This window comes from Podarcis pityusensis, assembly GCF_964106645.2.
Source record: "Podarcis pityusensis genome assembly, chromosome: 1".
Classification (NCBI taxonomy): domain Eukaryota; kingdom Metazoa; phylum Chordata; class Lepidosauria; order Squamata; family Lacertidae; genus Podarcis; species Podarcis pityusensis.
Genome location: NC_138028.1, coordinates 34,435,329 through 34,453,243, shown reverse-complemented (window position 1 = coordinate 34,453,243; position 17,915 = coordinate 34,435,329). Strand labels below are relative to the sequence as shown.

The following is a 17,915-nucleotide window of genomic DNA, read 5'->3' as shown; positions in this document are numbered from 1 at the left end:
GCTCCTGGACCCATATTAGTAACTTGAAACACAGGCCTCAGTGTCTAGGACTGCCTTTTATGAGCTTTGGTTGGTAAGAGTTATGGCTGTTCCTAGACTGAGACTGCTTGGCCACCATGGTGTTGACATTGGTAATCTCAGCACTGGATTACTGCAATGAACTCTATGTGGGGCTTCTCTTGGGCTCAACCCACAAGATGCATCAGTTAGGTTGTTGACAGAGGTACCCCATTCACATCCTATAATAGCTCTGCTGAGGGAACTGCACTGGTCACTAATGTGATACCAGGTGCAAGTTCCAAGGTTTCGCTTTTAGTATTGCAAAATAATAAGGAAGACACAGTATAATATTGATTTTTTATTATTTTGTTCACAGAAGATTGAGACAGGGAATTCTTTGCTGCTGCTTAAAAGTTCTAGGCCTCAGCCAGAAAACATGCAGCTGTCTTATACCAATTATAGTTTATTCTGACTGGCAGGAGTTCTTCAGAATCTTGGGCAGAGTTTCCATATCACTTCCTAATCCAGGCTTCCTCAACCTTGGCCCTCCAGATGTTTTTGGCCTACAACTCCCATGATCCCTAGCTAGCAGGACCAGTGGTCAGGGATGATGGGAATTGTAGTCTCAAAACATCTGGAGGGCTGAGGCTGAGGAAGCCTGTCCTAATCCTTCTAACTAAAAATGGCAGGAATTGAAGCTAGAATATTCTTGCATGGAAAGAATGTGCTCTGTTCTGGGGCATGTGCCTTCACCAGAGGGTGGATGTTAGCAGGCTATGATACGTGGGGTGCCAGGATATTCAAGCTTCTGTCTTCAGAGGAGACACATAACCTCCTCCTTCTGCACCATGCAACTTGTGGAAATGCTTTTTTGGCTTTAGCCTTCATTTAGGTAGAATGAAAGGGCTCCGGTACTTTTAAGAATCCTTACAGAAGGGTGAATTTTGCCTTGAATGGACTTTTCCCATCACTGCTGCAGCAATGAGGGAAACAGGATTTGGTTAACAGCAACAAAATCTTCCTGTTCACCCCTTTAGAAATTTACAATAGATTCAAAATCTAGGCCTGGCAATCACAATCAAAATCCAAGCTGAAGTTTTCACACAGCTTTTGATACACAACTCTTCATTTTCAAGCTGAAATCTAAGCCTTACAGAGCTATACTGTAAGGAAGTCCTCAATGGAAAGTAAGTGTCAGGTTGCAGCTGTAGCCTGTATTCCTACAAAACAGTAATCATGTATGAAACAGTATCGGTCACTGAAATTCTACAAACTTGCTTATTCATTTCAGTGGAAGAAGTTTCAAACATTCCTTCTTTTGTTCATGCAGAGCTGCTCTTTCCATAAAGAATGGAGAAACTCAAATAGGGGTTCCGTGTGTGCTTGTTATATTTTATGGTATTTAGGAGGGAACCGACAAAATTAACACCTGAGTATGAAGTGAAGAAAATTGTAAATTTACAAGACAATGACTACAAAATTTTAGGAAAAAAAATCACTGATTTCACAGTTTATTTTACAATAATTGGGATTAGTCTACAAGTTAAGGCAAACATACTAATGCATTTGCTTTCTTTTGAAGTCCTATTATAAAGATTACATAAAGTTTGCTCCAAAATTTCTAGGAAATGTTTGTTATTTGAAAAAAGTTAAGATGCTTGATAACATTATGTGGAATAACCAAGACAATGCTTATAGCAACAATATTCAAACACCTAGTGGCAATATTTTATCCATTTGAAAACCAATTGTTTCAAATCCTCAACTTCAGAAGTTACAAAGGTAGTAAGAGTGGCAGCAATATTTAATACTAGCTTTAACATGAACATAATTCTATTGGCTACTTTCACAAAAGAAAAAAGACCCAGAATTTGGTTTTCTGAACAATATGAACATACAATGATTAAATTAATGTGTAAATATTTGTGTATAACAACAAGTATGCTGTTGCTTCATATGATCTGGAATTATTCTGGTGGGCTTTTGGGCAGAGGGGGAGCTTGTTTATGTGTCCTTTGTCAATCAATTTCTCCAGCAAGTTGTAAATGTCAATTCAGAGTCAGGAAGTAAACTCCAGTGGAAGGCAGCCCTTATTAATGGGAGGACAGATTCAGGTTTATGTATCTCCATTTAACACTGACAGACAGCTCTGCAACAGCTGTAAGTTACCCTGTAGTAAGAAAAAGAGCACAAAACAGAAGTTACTGCCTTTCCTCCGTCTTCTATAGTTCAAAATGTATATATTAAGTGAAGCTGCAAATACATATAGGTTAGCCTTTCCTAATGTGTTGCCTTCCAGATGTTCTGGACCAGAACTCCCATCATCCTTGTCCATTGGCCATGCTGGCTGGGAGTGATGGGATTTGTAGCCCAAAGCTTTAGTGGGGAAGGCTGATAATAGGTTAACTGACAGGGTAAGCATTCTTATGTAAGCAGTTCTCAAGTTTCTTTTATATGGAACGCTGAGATTTTGCAGATGTTCTGGATATTCATTTTCATCAATGTCTATCACTGACATAAACGTGTTCAATAGGAGCACAGACAAAGGCCATTTTTCCTCAGGGGAGCAGCTTGTAATCACTCCATTCATTCTGTATCTTCATTAGTGCACACAATGGGTGCCGCAATAGATCACGCCAGAGTTACATTGTCACTACCCCGGCTGGAACCCGGTCTCAGAACACCCCAGACATTTCTCCACATTGCTGGGGTATCTGGATTTCCCATTCCAAGTGCAATATTTTATGCTGCACCATGTTAAGATCAATTTTAAATCATGAACACAAAAACCTTATTAACAGGAAGACAGAATCTTCCCCTACAGTTACAACTGATTCAAAGAACACACTTTTTATTTTTTTGAAGCGGAATAAGAATGTCAAGTATGCAAGCATAATTTGCCTAATAACTATTAGCCTTTGCCCATGAGAAAGGTCACTGTTCAAAATGTGTGAGCATTTGAAAGTTGCTACTTTCAAACGTAATCTTGGGGCCTCTCCCTTTTTGGGGTGATGATGCCCCCTCACTAGCATATCAGAACCAAGTAACACCAACCAGTAACTCAACTTAAGTAACATGATCCTTAAACGTAGGTGAGCTCTCTCTTGCTATTACATTATTATGCAGAAGTGGGTGTGTTTTTTTTTAATTAGAGGCATCTCTCACTTTTTGGCCAGAATCTCTGAGGTGGCTCACAACTTTTGTATGAGGGCAGAAAGCAGCACCTCAAAAATTTCAGCTCCCTTCTTTTTATTTTTAAATGGTGGGGGCTGAAAGGCCAAGTAGAAAAGACTTCTAAAAGAGAACACAGCACTCAGGTTTTCCCCATCAGAAAAAACTGTGGATACAGATGCAAAGTGGAACTAGTGCTCCAATACCTCCATTAATTTCAGTTTAACTTGCTGCCTCTTAAGGCCCATCAGAATAACTGCCTTTCTAATTCAGGGTGCCGTCCTAAATGTTTCAAAAAAACTATGTTACTTTCCCACTTTTATTTTTTTTGGTGGAGTATCTATTCTGTTAAATTCTGCCATTAAGTGTAAGTAATTAAGCTAGAAGGAAAAATATTACCACCTTAGCATGCTTTAGTTCCAATTCTGCCAGTTCTACTAGATTCTTCCGGAATGCAGCAACTCTTCTAGTTTTAAAGTCTATAAGTTCTGCAGGAAATAAAAGTTTGGTATTCTATTAATACAATATAGAAGTGGATAAGACAATCCTACCTAGACCTAAGCACGTGTAACTCTTTGGAGTCTCACTTTGTTTTAAATTCAGAGCTGCTGTTGGATTTAAGGATTCAATCCATTAAATGCTATGTGTATCTATGGGCAGAGATGTCAGTCTAGCAGTATTAAATATCCAGGTCATGTGAACTGGCATAGCTAGTGGATCATACTGCTCATACATGAGTAGTCTTCATCAGATTCAGAAACTTTCACATATTTACCCAATTCTATGCAACCAGCCTTTGCATTTTGATATAGGAAATAGCACAAAGCTAACTTTCAAAATACAGCAGTTTTTCTGTTTGTTGGTGTAGTTTTACAAAGGGATTTTTAATAAAATCAAAATGAGTTCTAATTAATTTATATCTGAAATGATAAAATAAGCTATTTTAAGTACAGTGGTGCCCCGCAAGACGAATGCCTCGCAAGACGAAAAACTCGCTAGACGAAAGGGTTTTGCGTTTTTTGAGTCGTTCCGCAAGACGAATTTCCCTATGGGCTTGCTTCGCAAGACGAAAACGTCTTGCGAGTTCTTGTGAGTTTGTTTCCTTTTTCTTAAAGCCGCTAAGCCGTTAATAGCCGCTAATAGCCGCTAAGCCGCTAATAGTCGCTAAGCTGCTAATAGCCGTGCTTCGCAAGACGAAAAAAACGCAAGACGAAGAGACTCGCGGAACGGATTAATTTCGTCTTGCAAGGCACCACTGTATATATAAATTTAAAAACTACCACGTTCCAAGAATGTTCAAATACCTTGTTTTGCTGATTCAGATATTTTTTCAAATTTCTGACAGCAAATTTGCTGAGTAGTTTCAGCTTGTAGCACATCTTTGTTCTTCGCTCTTGCTTTGTCCAGAGCCTTGTTAGCATTTTCATAATCCACTAATGACCTAGATCTTCTATACAGAAGGTCCTGCAACGAATAAAATAAGTAATAAAATCTATAGATTTTCACTTCCCTGTCCTCCTGGCAACAATCCTCTGGGTTAGCTTTTCAGCAAGAATGAGAGACACTAATTACCCCATGTGTGTGCACATGGGGGTATGAGGATCCAAACATATAGGAAAAAATGGAATAATGCTTTGGTGGTTCTACCTTCTTGTACCAAATATATTATTGCTAGAGTAAAAATCTATTAAGGATTACACATATTCTTTTGAGATCATTAGTTAAAGCATGTGAACGTTCTCAGTTTTCACTGAGTTACTCTGATATTAATTTAGGATATTCATACCCCATATTCCAATTTTAGCAATATTTTTATTTATTTGCTTTCTTATATTTACAGCCAAACCTCGACCCTCGAATGTAATCCATTCTGGAAGCCCATTCGGCTTCCAAAACATTTGACAACTGAACTGCAGCTTCTGATTGGTTGCAGGAGTTTCCTGCACTCAGCGGAAGCCGCGTGGGATGTTTGGCTTCCAAAAAACTTTCGAAAATCAGAACATTTGCTTCCGGGTTTTCAGCATTCAGGAGCCGAAACGTTCCGAAACAGGTGCTTGGGATCTGAGGTTTGACTGTATATCATTCCTTTCTTCTATCATTCCAAGGCAGCATACATGTGATGATCAACAGGCAATTACCCATCAAAGCACTGACCAGACCCAGACCTGCTTACCTTCAGCTAGGCCACTCATCTGTTACTGTATCAAGTAATACTTTACGACCTTGTGCTACTGACTGATAAAAATCCAATATAAATCCTTTAAAATGTTCACTCATCCAGTTAGATCATTTTCTTTAGATGTGCTCCAAGGTGCCCTTTTAATAAAGCATACTTCTAACAGCAAAAATATAGATTCACCTTTGCAGCTTGTGATTCTCTCAGATAATATTTCAGAAGGTCTGAAAGTTTAAGGTCTTCATCAGCAGACACTCGTGCCTCTATTTTCTACACCAGAAAAACATATTTCAGAAGCAATACTTTATGTAAATAATAATCAGAAGATTATATTTTAGAATGCACCACAGCTATGGACACAGTACAACAAAGGCAGACAGTATGGAAAACAGAGGAACAGAAAACCAATCCAGTTGAAATATTACAATCCTTCATAATACATACCCTTGTTTTGTCAAACAACTCTGATACTTTCAGGAAAAATCTGTGAATGGAAAGTGAATTGTGAATGGGTATAGTCCATATCTGTGCACTAAAAATATTATTTCTAGCTTGACTATTTGTTCCATGCAGGTGGGATTTTGCCTGATGAGCAGCAAAACCAATCACACACAAAAACAGTCTTGGTACCTCGAATAAAGGGGAGGGGAGAAAGAACTGCTTGCCAGAAAGGTTCCTCACCCTTGCACTACAGAGATAGGAGGCATCACTTTCTCATGACAGAGGCACCACATGCTTGTGACTCTTCCAATTTACCAGCTTCTTCGGGGCATATCTGCTTGCATAGCCTTGGAACTATGAATTCCATTAAATACTTCTTATTAAAGTGTCAAAAACAGATACCGATAAATGAACATTTTTACTTAGAATGGTGGCTACTTTGGACAAGGGTGAACAGTTTAAAAGGAATGTATTTTTACCCATATGCTCTTTGTAACCAACAAGATGCTCAGACTTTTTCAATGGTACTAAATCAAATACCTCTAGTTACAAACTTAATTTGTTCCGGAGGTCTGTTCTTAACCTGAAACTGTTCTTAACTAGAGGCGTGCTTTCGCTAATGGGGCCTCTTGCTGCCACTGCGCCGCTGGCACATGATTTCCTTCTTATTCTGGGGCAAAGTTCTCAACTCAAGGTAACCCTTCCAGGTTAGCAGAGTTTGTAACCTGAAGCGTTTGTAACCTGAGGTGTTTGTAACTCGAGGTACCACTAGATTTCTTTCTTACTGAAAGTGCAGTTAATAAATGGCAGACTAGACTAAAATGTACAAGAGAGCTGTAATCTTGCAAGAGGTATAACCCAGGTAAGTTGAAGGAGATTGGAAAGGGAAAGGGAAATTGTTAGCTATATACAGTGGTATTCAGTGCTAGTCCTACTTAGGGAAGACCCTCTTAAATTAAGGAACATGGCTAATCTAGGTTCATTAATTTCAATCGGTCTACTCTGTGTAGTACGTAGTTGAAGACAATCTATACTCTTTTTAAAAAAACTTAAGACTCCTGCTAAGCTTATTTCAGTAACATTTTCAATGAATTATCATCACAGTAGGGGAAAAAATCAACCTCAAGCAGAAAAACAGAGCTCATCTCCTTTGTTTGCAGGCAGTTGTAAAAGTTATTTTGCACATGTTTTTATTGCTACTCATTACAGTTATAATCATGATGGTACAGGTTAGATGCAGATAGTAATTTCCCCGCCCCACTGCCTTTCCAAGTCGACCAATGGGCACAGTTACTTAAAAAAAGCAATCTAAAATATTTAAAGCTCAACTGAAAAACGAATCATAGCTGCAATATGATATCTACAGATCACCTTCCGGCCTAATACTAAACAAGAGAGAAAGGGTATGACCCAACAAATGTGCAAATCCAGATTCTATCCAAGACAAGGTCATGCTTGCTGGAGACACTGACCTTCAAAGCTGTACCAGAGAAGGTGGGCCTAGCATATATACTGAAGCCTGGGGTTTTCAACACCACTTCCAAGACCTCACATAGGGAGACTTAAGCAGTGAAATGGACAGTACATCTAACCATCTTTATCACATCTCAAAAATCCAGCACTAGGTACATCAAACTGGAAGACTGCTGGATAGGATACCATAGAAACTCTGTGCCCGCTCACCCATCAAGTCTGCTACACTCAAAATGCAAACAGACACAACTGGAAAATACTAACTTCACCCCCATTCAGAATCAAATCCTGGACAGAAAATATGTCAGTGCTGACATAACATTCAGCAGCAAGACTTGTAGTCCTAATAGACTGTAGATGTGATAGCTAGGAGAAGAGGTTGCAGCTCCAGCTTTTCCAATGGATCTGCTCTTCCCTGTATAGTATACCCAAATCATGGTTCCCACTCAGAAAGCGTATCCTACTCATTGTTGCTAACAGTCACTCTCAGAACAGGGAAACGGGCCATTATAATGTTACTGAGCTAAAGCTGTATCCAAAAAATTACTAAGTGACTCTCAAAAGTACCTTCCTAATATGGACAATACAGCAAACAGCTGTTTATTTTGAAGCCAACATATCTGCAGTTTGGGTTCAATTTTTAAATCCATTGCTCTTTTCTAAATATTATTGGGTAAGAAATTTCAAGTCAATGACAACACAGACCAGTTATTGAGTGGTCACTTAAAACACTAATTTAGGCCAATGTGGCAGTTAGTGTTTACTGTTGTATATATTCATTCTGGTTTTTTTCTTTTATTTCTCCTGTAAGCTGCTTTGAATGGATTTCTGTCAGAAAAAGCTAAATAAAAGTAAATATAATTTCAAGTCCTACACTTGCAGAAGTATTGCTTTTTATTAAAGTTTCCAACAGTATCACAGTAAGATAGCAATAATAATTACAACATTACCAGCACAGTTCTTGATCTTGCAGTCAAGTCCTGCCCACAAATCCCTCTCTATAGTCAGAAAGATATTAGGCAAGGGCAGTCTGGTCCAAAGGGCTAGGCGAATGGAACAAGAGACTGTCTCAGCTTCTGCCTCTCCATTCCTCCATTTGTGTGACCAGATAAAAGGCTCAAGTAAAAAGTCAAATATTTAGGCATATCCCAAAATGCCACCCAAACATCAGAGCACTTTGCATGCAGGGCATATAATCTTCTTAGTCCCAAGCACTGTAAAGTTAATAAATGTCAAGCTCCACATAATCTACGCAGGCCAAGGCAATACTAGGAAAATATTACTGGTTTTTTAATGAAGTGGTTAGCTCCTTTCAGCTTTACAAATAAACACTAGTCTAAACAAGATAGGACAGGGGACAACAGCCTTTTTCAGGGTTACTAGACAGACTTAAAACAAGTCAGGGTCAAAAGTCAGAAAACTAAGACAACTTATGGTAGCAATGTTACAAGGCTTCTGCAGCTTGCAAATATTTGTTAAACTTGCATTTTTTAGGTCTTTGTATCTCAGCAGTTTTTACAGTTTTTCTGCTGTCATTTACTGCACTTGGAAAATTAAACAGAATTTGCAGGCTTAGCATTCCTGGAATTTGAGGTCAAACAAAGTAACAAGTCCTCTTTAGAATCAAAACCATGGGGGGAAAGTCACATAGCTCAGCTATCTCACTTGGAGCATGTAGGCCCTAGAGAACTGGAGGAAAAGGGTTTTTTGCACTCTTCTAAATATATGTGTGCATTCTGGAAAAGGGTGGGGATGATGAATGGACTCATCTATGCTGCTAGCTGCCAAATTCACAGTGAATTACCTGGTTATTAGCCTAATTCTGTTTTGACAGGGGCAAAGGGAGTTGCATTTTGGCTTAAAACAGCCAGGGTTATTATGCCTACTACCTGCCTTTGGGAAGCATATCTAACCACTTATTCAGGCCAGAATGAAAGTACAGAATTAGACAAAGATCTCTTGACATACGGTACCAGAAAATGTGGCTCTCAGGTTGAGGACCAAGTTACACTACAGTTTTATGACAAGGAGCAGGAGCAGCTACACACAAATGCACAAACAGATTGAAATCTTAGAGATACCACTTTGATAAAACTACAAACCACTGTAGGAGCTCAAGATGCCTGTCTCAACAATCTGCCCAGAAAAGTACCAGAATCATGAAATGAAGGAAGGGTAATTTACTAGTGAACTTATATTCAATTAAGAAAACATTTTTGGCCATACAGTGTGATTTTTTTTTTACAGAAAGTAGCTTTAATGCTTTATACACTTAAAGTACCTAGGCCTATACAATTATGTGTAACAGCATGTGAGGTGGCCTTGATTTAAATTTGATTTAAATTTTCAATTTCAAGTTTGGTGCAAAAAATCAAAGAATGTGAATTGACTGCACTGCCCCCATTGAATAAAAGTATCTGTACAGTTTTTGGTTGCCATCTGAACAAATTTACCCATGAATAAACATGTATATTAACTAATTATATCATTCTCAATGCATTAAAATTATATCATTTTCAATGCATTAAAATGAATATTCTGCTATTTTAAATGAAAATTCTCTAATATTCTCATTAATCGAGAATATTCTCAAGAATATTCTCCAAAAGATTATTCTTGAGAATTTAACATCACTACCTTCATTTCTCTCAAATGCCTCTGACCTCAGCTGCACTATTGAGATGATTCTTTTAAGTTGTTATTCTGAGGAAAGCAAACACAGTAAGATCCTGCCACAATTCCCTGCTACATTAAAAAGTTATTTCTATTCCCAACAGTCACCACATTAAAGGAGGTAAAACACTGTGTGTTCAGGAAACAAAGCAACCAGATGCCATCTTTCAAAAACAAGAATTAAGTACCACTAATATTAGGTAGACATAACTTTACAAAATCCTGTTCAGAGTCCATGTTTCATCATTTTTCAAAAACACTTACTTGCATATATCTGTGGAATCTTGTGTTCCCAATGTATACAATGAAGAGCCAATTCTATTGCAGTCATCTGCAACATCTGGAAAAGAAAAAGCACTCCAATTGTTTCATTATGCCACAAAAGGATTCCAAAACACATTAACATCAGACAATGTACTATACTCCAGCTTACTTTCCAGTATTTGCAGGACCCAAGTCTGCAAATCAATACTGTATACAGTAGTAGACGTGGAACTAAATAAATGTCGTATTGCTTAAGCTTTGCCATATTTGCAAATCACACATTTGCAAACCACTTCTAGAATGAAATTTGATTGTAGGCGTTAATCATACCCTTTTGAATCCTGGAAATCCTACCTTAATTAATTTAATAAAGCTGTTTAAAAGTTACCCAATAAACAGGAGTGATCCATTTTAAAGCCCAAGAGTTTCTGGAACTCCCAAATGCGTGGATTTGAGGGAAACTGCAGCCTGGCCTCATTCACATGCAACAAGTCATGGTTTGTTTTAACTATGGGTTTGGTTGAACAAACAAAGATCAGTCTTGCAGATGTGAAAGGTAACCGTGGCTTGTTTTGCCTAATGTTGGCTCATGATGCATAATAAACCATGATTAGCGCAAGCCAAGTGTCATCAGCCTGCTTCAAATCATGGTTCGGGTGCATTTGGAAAGTCAAACAAACCGCAGTTAAACTAAACAAACTATGGCTTAGGAATGTGTGTGTGGAAACTCTGCAGTGCAGGGGTGGGGGAAGTGGCAAAAAGATAAGAGGGAACAGACTTCTGTCCATATCCTTCAACATCTGGTCTTAATTCCTATCTATTTATCTCATCACTAAGTCATTAATATTTCTCTGTTATCCCAAATATTCTTTTGCTTGCACAAATATTCTAGAACGCTAGAACACTCCTATCAATATGCAACCTATAAACAGATTTATGCAATTTTGCATCATTTATACCAAGGTCCAAAACCAGGTTTCTTTGAAATGTGTCATCCATCCAACATTGTTTCTGTTCCATACTTACTTTTGTGGGATCTTGTCATTTTATCAGACTTCATAGAGGAATCCTTGACACGGTTGTGGTACTCTACAAGGAATGTTCTTTCATGTTCAAAGAAGTCATCTACATCCTGCATAGCAATACAGAATCATTTTTCAAGGATGCAATTAGCCATTGGCATCCTTGCCTACAGCAAAATAGAACTGTCTTCAACAAACAAATGAGGAAGCCCCAGGACAGAAAGAGCAACAAGGTGGCCATAGTTCACTGCAGGACTTAAAAAGGCAAAAGGAATGAAGACATTCCATCGTGGTAGCTATAAGACAAGACCAATAAAAATAATCTGTCTGAAATTAGTTTACATGCTGGAAAGCTTGAGTAAAGGGGAAGAAAAAATAATCTCTTGGCAAAAGAGGCATCAAATTTAACACTAGGCAACTCGCCCTGGGAAGGAGATTTTGCAGAAGGCCTGGGGAAGTAGAGCTTGGAAGGAACTCTAAGAGTTACTTTATCAGGCATGTGGATCCAGTGGCCAACAATAGTTTTTAAAACCAGGCTCAGTATCAAAAGTATCTACGCACTAAAAATTTTATTCAGTTGTCTCTTCATGTCTGATGGGTTACCATGGGAATGGTATAAGAAGTTAAAATGCATCAGTAAAATTCTCCATGTACTTCCTGCAAGCTAGGAGATATGTAGAGAGTGTAAGAAATGCCTTCACCTGAATACTATGGCACTCGATCAATATTCAACATAGCACAGAAGCAATTTTTTGCAGAACTCATCAATACTGAAACGGTGATGGATAGAAACTCCTAAAGGTAATATTTTTAATCACTGGGACTATGATAGTCCATGAACTTTTCAGAAGGTGAGGGTCCACATTCCAAACACAGCCATTTGGATACCACATTTCGGCATGCAAATCCCTGAAGTTTCAATTCCAGTATGGGAAACTCAATGCTGGAACTACCGTATTATGTGTGAGTTTTGCAATCATATATTACTTTAGTTGCAAGTATAAGATATGGAAAGTATAAACTGAAGTTATTTCCTTGGCAAGCATTTAACAGATAGATTGATTGCATGGAGAAAGAAGCTCTCTAGAAGGCAAAACCAGTTAAGAACCAGCTTGCAATTTCTACTCCTGAAATAATTGCAACTGCATATTCCTTCTGGAGAGCTACAAAGATCCAACACTGCTCAAGGACACCACTCCTGAGCAATGTCCCCTTCTAACTCCCACAACAGCCTTCATAAATGTTTCTTGCAACATGCTCACAATATGAGTAAAACCTGCCACTTTTTAAAAATGGAGATGTTCTGTAATATTACTGTTACATGGAATACAAATAATCTATGGAAACTTCTTGAGCTCGCTTATTGGCTACTAGTCACAATGACTGTGTACTACTAGTATCTGAGGCGATATGCCTCTGATTACCAATTACTGAAGAGCATGAGAGGGACAGTGCTGCTGCTCTCATGTCCTGCATCTGGCTGGCTAATATGAGAGCACAATGTGGGACTAGACAGGCCTTTGGCTTGATCCAGAAGGGATTTTCTTATGTTGGTCTCTTGCCACATGCCCATTGGCAAATCTGTAGAATATTCACAAAGGAGGTACAGATATATTAAATGGCTAAATAGGAATCACCTTTACTCCAGAAACTATCACACCATCTGCAGACTTAACCATGTTTTTGAAGAAGTCTTCAAGTTTCTCCTTCTTATTTTTCCCACGGACACTCAACTGGAATACAGAAAAACACAACATCTGGTTACTGTGTCGCCTTTCTTCAGCATTCTTGCATCTGTTCTAATTTTATGTTATCCCGAATCCATTTTATGGTTGTGTGCCACAAAAGTATTTTTTAAAAAAAAAAAATACTTAGTCCAAGCAACTTTTGTTTTCAGAAAGTCAAAATGTAATAGTAAAAGTAATTCTACATACAGATCAGTGGGATAAACTTGGATTAAATCCTGTTATTTGTTGTTGGCAGCTAATTTAATTATGCTTCTTATAAAATTTCTGTCCTGAATCTACTGCCAATCAGTTAGGAATATCAGTCCACTGGTTCATCTAGCTCAGGATTGCCTAGAACAGGGGTTGTCCACCTGGTCCCTACTGCCCACTAGTGGGCGTTTCAGGATTCTAGGTGGGCGGTAGGGGGTTCTACGGCACAAGCTGAATCCTCCTGCTATTGAGCACTGGTGGGCGGTAAGGAAATTTTACCATCAAGAAAGATGCATTAGTGGGCGGTAGGTATAAAAAGGTTGACCAACTCTGGTCTATATCCATGGTTCCCAACATGGGGAATATAGACCAGTGGTTCCCAGAAAAGGCTGGGAACCACTGGTCTATATTGACTGGCAGGGGCTCTCTAGGGTTTCAGACTGAGGTGTCTGACCCCCAACTTGTACCTTTTTCATTGCTATCACACCATCAGCTTTTCACTGAGCTATCCATCATGAGCAAGATCTGTCCTGTAATGTCACAGCCAGTTCAGACCCCATCACTGCATACATGAAATTAAGATTTTTGTCCCAGTCTGCATCATTTTACAATTATAATGAATCCCAGTTATATTGTATGTCATTTTAAATGTGTTTGTGGAAGGGGGCTTCTTGGTTTGTTCTTGATCTTATGATGTATTTTGTGTTCTTTTGTATTTTTATGTTGTGAACAGCCTATGATCTTTGGATTAAGGGTGCTACCTAAATGTAATAAATAAATAAATAAATAAAAACATTTTGCTTCTCATTCACCCAATTGCAGAAGATTCTTTTGGAGATTTCCATGGTCCCCTTAAGCTATCCTGAGCAACTTGCTGTTGCTTGAAAACACATCTGCCTCAGGACTTGCTTTTGACTCGAGATCGGCCATGAGCAAGTCAAATTCATAGCCCCACAATTCATATCTTTGGGGGAATCCTACTCCTTAATTTCTTCCATTGGGATAATTGTTCATCTATCCCTACTCTGTGCTTCCTGCTCTTTAACCAATTTCCATAAGAAGACCTGTACCCTTATTCCATGAGAAAGTTTACCTTTTGATAAAGGACTCTGTCAAAAGGTTTTAGGAAATCCGAGTTAGATCACCTCATCAAGATGACATACTCAGAAATTCTAAAGGTTTAGAAAGGCAAGGCTTGTTACAGAAACTATGCTGATGTTTCCTCAGCTGGATTTGTTATATACATGCTTAATTCTCTCTTTAAACAATACTTCCTGCTAATTTATCCATTAGTTTCTCACACTGTATTTGAAAATAAGGGGACCTTTGTTCTTTATCTTATTTCAAAATAAGATAAACTTATTTATAAATCTTATGACATACAAACTGTCGTAAATTGCTCCAACAAATGAAATATACTCACATCCTGATTATATTCCAAGAAGACATGGAAATTTAAGTCTTTTCTCAAAATGGGATGAGCTGCTACACGACACAAGAAGACTTCATGCATGGCTACGGTCTTCTTGAAGATTGCCAAATACTCACTAAATATTTAAAAACAAACCAACAGCAGAGGTACAATTATAGAAGTAGAATTTCTACATTAAGTACAAAACATTTCAGCCAGTAACTTACAACAGACTGTTGACTTTCAAGCACAATGCAGTACGTTGTATTTAGTACCCACCCATTTTTTTTGGCCCATATTGCTAGATCACGATGTTGCCATTACAATGGGAGCCACAAAAGAAGTAGAATTGCGCTTTCAAGATCTACACTCTAGGCTTCACAACTCTATAGCCATAATTCACATCCCTCAGACCTCTAAAACCTCCCTTGCCTCTGTATTTCAGTTCTAGCAATAATATAACAGTGTTTCTGTGCTGTGAATGTATTTTATGACCCAGTCCTTTCTTCGTGTCTCTACCACCTATTATTTGCTGAGGTCCCTGCTTTCCCCTGCTTTGATATACTTCCTTTGGCCCTTGTGAACATTTGCCATGCAAATGTTGAAAATAAGCTTATAAATAAATATATCCTCTCAGAATTGTTTCAAGGCTTAAAACACTGCATCAAATTCATCCAAGCTAGTATAGGATTCAAAATGTGATTACATTCTTTTTCAAAAAAGAAATGTAGCTTCTCTCGCATTGAGCATCTCCCCACCCAACCTTCCATGCTTCTCACCATTTTGGCCATTACATGTACACTTTTCATCATGATAATTTACTAGTTACTTGCTTGGGGGTCATTGCTCAACTCTGCTTCTTACAGTGGAAGTGACTAAAAAGTACTAGAAAGCTGGAAGTACAGGAAGTACTAAAATATACACATACGCTTCTAGTTCTTGCTTCATTTTGGTGAATTCTTCCTTAGTCATCGATCCTTCTCCTTCACCAAGCTTCTGTAATTTCTCTCTTGAGGCATCAAAATCAGGCCTTGGTGGTGCTGGTGGAATCTGTCAAATGAGTACATCAGAATGTACTTCGGAATTCTTGTCAAAGCAAAAACTTTCTGAACCAAGATACAATAAGCTGCTTATGAACCTGGATACAAATATTTCTCTCCATGTGACAACCATCTTCCTAGGTCTCATGCCATTTAAGTAGAAGGAGTTCCTAGCTAAAACAGAGTATATCCTTCTGCTCCAGCCTACCCTTCCCCTTTAAAGCCACCAGATAAAATGCCACCAGACTGGCTACCTGCAGATACAGACTCCTTCTGCCTTTGGCAGGCCCCTCCCACTAGGCTATAGGTAGTCATGGAGCCCCTCAGACAAGAGATGTGCCAAACTTCTCTTCTGTAATGAAATTCCGTCTTCCCAGTTGAACCCCAGGGGCAGTTCCAGGTTTCACAAGTTAACCTTATAATTCCCCAATGAACAGACAAGAAAGATATTCCACACACAAAGAAGATATGTATCCCCATGTAATACATAACAGTTAACCCAATAGCTCAGTTGGTAGAGTACGAGACTCTTGATCTCAAGATTGTGGATTTGAGTCCCATGTTGGGAAAAAGGTTCCTGCTCTGCAGCGGGTTGGACTAGATTACCCTCGCAGTGCCTTCCAACTCGAAAATTCTGTGATTCTATAATTTAACATCAAAAAATTGAGCGAATCCTAAAAACCTCTTTCAGGTATATATCAAAGGAGATGGACATATTGTCCATTCAAGTAAGGACAATATAAACAGTCCTGGACAGTAAAGTCTAATTGCTTCACACTCCATGCTACCAAAGTTGTTGGGGGGAAATGTTGCCTCATGATAGAGTTAGCTGTGCATATAGATGTGAAGTGTTATTTTAAAAATGTAATTATTTGCTTGTACTATATTTAAAGCTGCTGCGCTTGATTCACCTATTCTAATTAGTGGGCTTCTTAAGGTTAGATTTAGTTCCTAATATTACTTTTAATGTTTAACAAAAGCACTTTTAATGTTTAACAAAGCATTAAAACCCAAAACGGTCAGTATAAAGTTTTAGAACAGCTAGGCATCACACATTCACATACCTTAGTACAGAGAGCTTTTCAATAGAAATTATTCTTCTTGGCAGTTCTGAATTTATTTAGAAGTATTCCAACAAAAATCAGACAGGATTACTGGAAAGTCTATACCACAGACAAGTAACTTTTAAAAAGTCACTGCACTTTAAGTCCTAAGCACTTACCAGTGACAAACCACAACATTCAAACACAATGTCAAATTTATACATGAAACAATTCACAATCCTCAGCAATTTTTCTACAAAGTAAAATTGATGAGATCATAAGTTACACAATATATAAACCTCAAGAAAATTAGCTGAATGCTTTGCTGTGCAGCAGCAGCAGCAGTAGCAGCACAAGCAGAAAGGTCAAATGCTAGGCCCCAGGAGACCACCCGCCAGCCCCTAGTGCACTGACACATACAGGCCTCCCGCACCTAGATTTCACCCACTACAGTGGTGCCTCGCAAGACGAAATTAATCTGTTCCGCAAGTCTCTTCGTCTTGCGGTTTTTTCGTCTTGCGAAGCACGGCTATTAACGGCTATTAACGGCTTAGCGGCTTTAAGAAAAAGGAAACAAACTCGCAAGAACTCGCAAGACGTTTCGTCTTGCGAAGCAAGCCCATAGGGAAATTCGTCTTGCGGAACGACTCAAAAAACGCAAAACCCTTTCGTCTAGCGAGTTTTTCGTCTTGCGAGGCATTCGTCTTGCGGGGCACCACTGTATCAGTGTTATTATGTAGCTATTCTAGCGAAGCAACTATTCCAAGCAAGAAGCTTTGAATGAGAGATCAAAGCACCAACCTCTTCCTAAGGAGAGGTATAAGGACCACTAGAGCAGTCCTGCTCTTCCAGGTGCTGGAGCAATGGTTCATCAATTAACTACTACAACAAAGAATAACTCAGCTGTTTTAGAGGGTGCCCTGCTCTGCCCTACTTAATTTTGCTGTGGCGGGCATTAGTTTCCCACGAATATGCAAGTTCTTTAAAGTTGTAAAGAATTTTATGATTCACTTTAAAAGTTAGTGCATCTTTACTTTTCAACAGGAAATATGGGAGTTCAGTATTTCCTTTCGTCAGATCCTCTACTTACAATTCTTTGGAAAATAAGCACTTACAATGTAGCCTGCATAATCTTCATTCTCCACAAAGGAATCATGAAGCCAAATAAACTCTTCATGTTGTCGGACAACTGAAAATTCATTTTGTTTAAAATTTGGTAAAGAACTCTGCAAAACAACAACAAAAAATGAGGAAGGAAGTAGTA

At 38.6% G+C, this 17,915-nt stretch overlaps 1 protein-coding gene across 2 annotated transcripts in view; it reads right to left on the bottom strand.

The window, feature by feature from the left end:
- Nucleotides 1–1,488: 1,488 nt before the first annotated feature.
- The window catches only part of SNX6 (sorting nexin 6), a 32,150-nt gene continuing 15,723 nt past the window's right edge, over nt 1,489–17,915 (bottom strand). For both annotated transcript variants that reach the window (XM_080978958.1, XM_080978957.1), the window contains exons 4-14: nt 17,767–17,877; nt 15,497–15,618; nt 14,581–14,704; nt 12,858–12,953; nt 11,225–11,330; nt 10,199–10,274; nt 5,792–5,831; nt 5,531–5,617; nt 4,476–4,635; nt 3,574–3,659; nt 1,489–2,170 (exon numbers count right to left, since the gene is read on the bottom strand). In XM_080978958.1, coding sequence (XP_080835084.1) covers nt 2,117–2,170; nt 3,574–3,659; nt 4,476–4,635; nt 5,531–5,617; nt 5,792–5,831; nt 10,199–10,274; nt 11,225–11,330; nt 12,858–12,953; nt 14,581–14,704; nt 15,497–15,618; nt 17,767–17,877 — 1,062 coding nt within the window. In that variant the 3' untranslated portion in view covers nt 1,489–2,116. The remainder of the gene's footprint in view (nt 2,171–3,573; nt 3,660–4,475; nt 4,636–5,530; nt 5,618–5,791; nt 5,832–10,198; nt 10,275–11,224; nt 11,331–12,857; nt 12,954–14,580; nt 14,705–15,496; nt 15,619–17,766; nt 17,878–17,915) is intronic.